The following is a 3,924-nucleotide window of genomic DNA, read 5'->3' on the forward strand; positions in this document are numbered from 1 at the left end:
TGCCTCAGTTGATAAACTAAAAAAATTATTAATTAGTGCTGGAAGTAATGATGATGAGAGTGTTACTATTCTGAAGGACATCGTAAGCAGCTGTGAAACATGTCTCAAGTACAACAAGCCCAAACCAAAGCCATCAGTTGGTTTACCAATGGCTTCAACATACAATTAAACTGTGGCATTAGATCTACACGAGCTAGAACCAAATGTGTGGTACCTCCACATGATTGATCACTTCACCAGGTTCAGTGCTGGTAGCATTGTTACCACAAAAAAATCCAGTGAAATTGTGAGGCACTTTATTCATCCCTGGGTGAGTGTTCATGGAGCCCCATCTAAAAAATTTTGTGACAATGGAGGTGAATTCAATAATGAGGAAATGAGAGACATGGCTGAGAACTTTAATATTGAAGTGAAAACCACTGCTGCCTACAGTCCATGGAGTAATGGATTGATGGAAAGACATAACCAGACCCTTACAGAGATCCTGTTAAAAGTGAAGAAAAGCAGTGTTTGTGACTGGAAAGCAGCCCTAGATTGGGCCTTGATGGCAAAGAATACAATGCACAATGTGCATGGATTTAGTCCATACCAGCTGGTGTTTGGACAAAACCCGAACGTACCTTCTGTGCTGGTTGATAAACCGCCTGCCCTGGAGGGCACTACCATGAGTAAATGGGTAGGACAACACATTTCAGCATTACATGCAGCAAGGACAGCGTTTACTGAGGCAGAGTGCTCTGAGAGAATCAGGAGAGCTCTGCGCACACAGCTTCGCAGCACAGATGAATACTACGAAACTGGAGATAAAGTGTACTACAAAAGAATGGACTGCAATGAATGGAAAGGCCCTGGGGTGGTAATTGGACGAGACGGGGTGGTAATATTTGTTAGACATGGAGGCTCCTATGTCCGGGTGCATCGCTGTAGACTGCGCAAGGCCACAGATCACTACACTGACACGTCTCGTGACAGACAAGAAAACCAGACAGAACTTAATGCAGCAGAATGTGACATTGAACATGTTGAAGATCTACCCGATACTGTATCTAGTGATGTAGACAGTGTGCCTGACACAGAGAATGCGGCAGGGAGCTCAAATAATGACAGAGACAGCAATGAGCATGATAATAATCCATCCGACAGACAACCTCCTATCATAAGAACAGACCGTAGTATGAATCTAAAGGCAGGACAATTCATAAAGTATGTGGAAAGAGACACTGGAATTTCACACACAGCAAAAGTGCTAGGTCGAGCGGGAAAGGCAACTGGAAAACACAAGGACTGGTACAATCTGGAGTACACTGAGCCAGTTAACCTCACTGGCACAACAAGGTCAGCTGACCTTTCACAGGTTGACACACTGCAGATTCAGTCATCGGACAGGGTGGAACAGCCATCTGATCACGAGGATGTACTTGTTACAAAGGATGTGTCATTTGAATCAGCTAAACTTACTGAAATCAGTAACTGGGAGAAACACGATGTGTTTGATGAAGTAAAAAACATGGGACAAAAATGCATTTCCACAAGATGGGTGTGTACACTCAAAGACACACCAGACGGCATAGTTCCAAAAGCAAGGCTAGTGGCGAGAGGATTTGAAGAGCTAAACACAAAAGATCTCCCAAAAGACTCGCCAACATGTGCCTCAGAGTCTCTTAGACTACTCATGTCTGTGATATGTCAAAACCGATGGACACCCCACTCTATGGACATAAAGTCAGCATTCCTTCAAGGAAATGAGTCATCCCGAGACATCTATGTTCGTCCACCACCTGAAGCTAAGAGTGAGGGAACTCTATGGAAGCTAAACAAATGTGTTTATGGACTAAATGATGCATCACTGTACTGGTACAATAGGGTTAAAGAAACAATGTTGCAAACTGGAGGAAATATGTCACAAATTGACCCTGCTATATTTTATTGGTTGGATAAAGATTTTAATGTGTCTGGGGTGCTTGCTTGTCATGTTGATGATTTCATCTGGGGTGGTTCACAGATTTTCACAACAACCGTAATCCCTCACCTGCAATCTACCTTTCAAGTGGGCAGAGAAGAACATGACAGTTTTCGCTATGTAGGCATGGAGTACGTCACTGCAAATGGAGTAACATGTATGCATCAAGACAATTACATACAGAATCTCCAGCCAATTCACATAGACATCTCCAGAGCCATGAGACGGGATGCTCTTTTGGCTGAAAGTGAAATTGATGACCTGAGATCAAAAATAGGTCAACTTCTGTGGGTTGCCAGACAAAGTAGACCGGATATTATGTTTGATACATGTGTCCTTGCAGCTAACATAAAACATGCTACTGTGCAGACATTACATGACACAAACAAGGTGGTGAAAAAATTGAAATCAGAACAGGTGACACTGAAGTTTCAGAACCTGGGAAAAGACAGTTCTCTAAAGCTAGTAGTGTTCTGCGACGCCTCGCTGGGAAACCTTACAGATGGAGGCACTCAAGGGGGACATCTCATTCTGCTGATGGGTGAGGAAGGAAGATTCTCACCTGTGTATTGGCAGTCAAAAAAGATAAGGAGAGTCGTACGGAGCACTCTTGCTGGAGAAACTCTTGCCCTTGCAGATGCTGTTGACAGTGCCATTTCTTTATCTGACCTTCATGCAGAACTTACCACAGGGAATGTATCACAACATGTCTTACCAATAGTGTGTGTCACTGATAATCACTCCCTTGCAGACGCCATCAAGTCTACTAAGTCAGTGACAGAGAAAAGGCTCCGCCTTGAAATAAGTGGCATCAAAGAACTTCTTCAAAGTAAAAGAATCCAACAGATTCTCTGGGCACCTACAGGAGAGCAGCTAGCTGACTGTTTGACAAAACGAGGTGCATCCGCACTTCAGCTCCTAAAGGCACTCAGTGTTGGAGAGTGGAAACTGCAATAGAGACTATTCTTTTGTGGACAGTTTTTTTTTGTTGGTCACCATGTTCTTACATTTTCATACTTATGGACATTAATAATAGACTGTGATTTTTGTGTTCAAAAAAACAAAAAGAAAAAAAAAGGTGGGAGATTGTAAATGTTCTGTTTTTGCATTGCACATTATTATGGTACACTCTTTTAGTGTATTTACGGTAACGCCCAGCATGCATTGCTCTATGCGCGGGCTCCGGTGGGAAGTCGGTTATGTGAACGGCAGTGGCCGGTTTGTTATTGTGTTCCCTGAACTTAAACTCAGTAAAGTATACGCATAAAAAGAAGAGGGTTGTCGTCATTGAGTTAACACAGTAGATGGCAGTATTGCCCTGTTTAAGAGTGTCACAACATTGCTGTTTACGGCAGACCAACTGCTTTACGGTAGACCAACTGCTTTACGGTATACCAAAACGTGACTGCGGTTGTTGTGTGTTGTTACCGCGCTGGGAGGACGTTAATGAAAAACTGTCTACAATAAACCCACATAAGTGACCAAGAACTCGCCCTCGATCGTTCTACAATAGTCATGTTTGAATCAGCTAGTATTTTCCCATGTAGTGTGTCTTCTCGTGACCTCCTTGCTTTTATCTTATGTGCGCTCGCAAACTCTTTGTTGTGTCTTAAGTGCTCCTGTTTGTCGGCTCACAGAGCTGTTTTGGCCAGTTCCTTATGTCACGACTTGATCTTTGGAGTTTGCTTTTCCGGGATGCAACGGAAAGTTGGCACGGGCGAGACGGGAACCAAGGTACATGATTTATTTATTAAAAAAAGATCAAACAAAAAGCGCACACAATGGCGGAGAATAAGCTATGAAACCAAAAGACTATAGCAAAAAAGTACAAATGAAAAGCACGCACAGTGGCGGAAACTATGAACAATTAAATAAAACATTAACTGTGGCTTGAGAAACAAAAACTTACTTGGCATGGAACCGGCATGAAAAAGGAGCAGCAAGGATCATAAGGGTGTGCAGAA

The 3,924-nt window shown here is 43.0% G+C and overlaps 1 protein-coding gene across 1 annotated transcript; it reads left to right on the top strand.

The window, feature by feature from the left end:
• The first annotated feature begins 385 nt into the window (after nucleotides 1-385).
• Nucleotides 386-2,373, top strand: LOC133622889 (uncharacterized). Its single transcript, XM_061985722.2, has 3 exons — nucleotides 386-1,790; nucleotides 2,003-2,117; nucleotides 2,351-2,373. The coding sequence occupies exons 1-2, from the start codon at nucleotides 386-388 to the stop codon at nucleotides 2,065-2,067; spliced, it is 1,470 nt and encodes a 489-aa protein (XP_061841706.1). The 3' UTR covers nucleotides 2,068-2,117; nucleotides 2,351-2,373.
• The last annotated feature ends 1,551 nt before the right edge of the window (nucleotides 2,374-3,924 follow it).

The sequence above is a fragment of the Nerophis lumbriciformis genome, linkage group LG12 (assembly GCF_033978685.3).
Source record: "Nerophis lumbriciformis linkage group LG12, RoL_Nlum_v2.1, whole genome shotgun sequence".
Taxonomy (NCBI): domain Eukaryota; kingdom Metazoa; phylum Chordata; class Actinopteri; order Syngnathiformes; family Syngnathidae; genus Nerophis; species Nerophis lumbriciformis.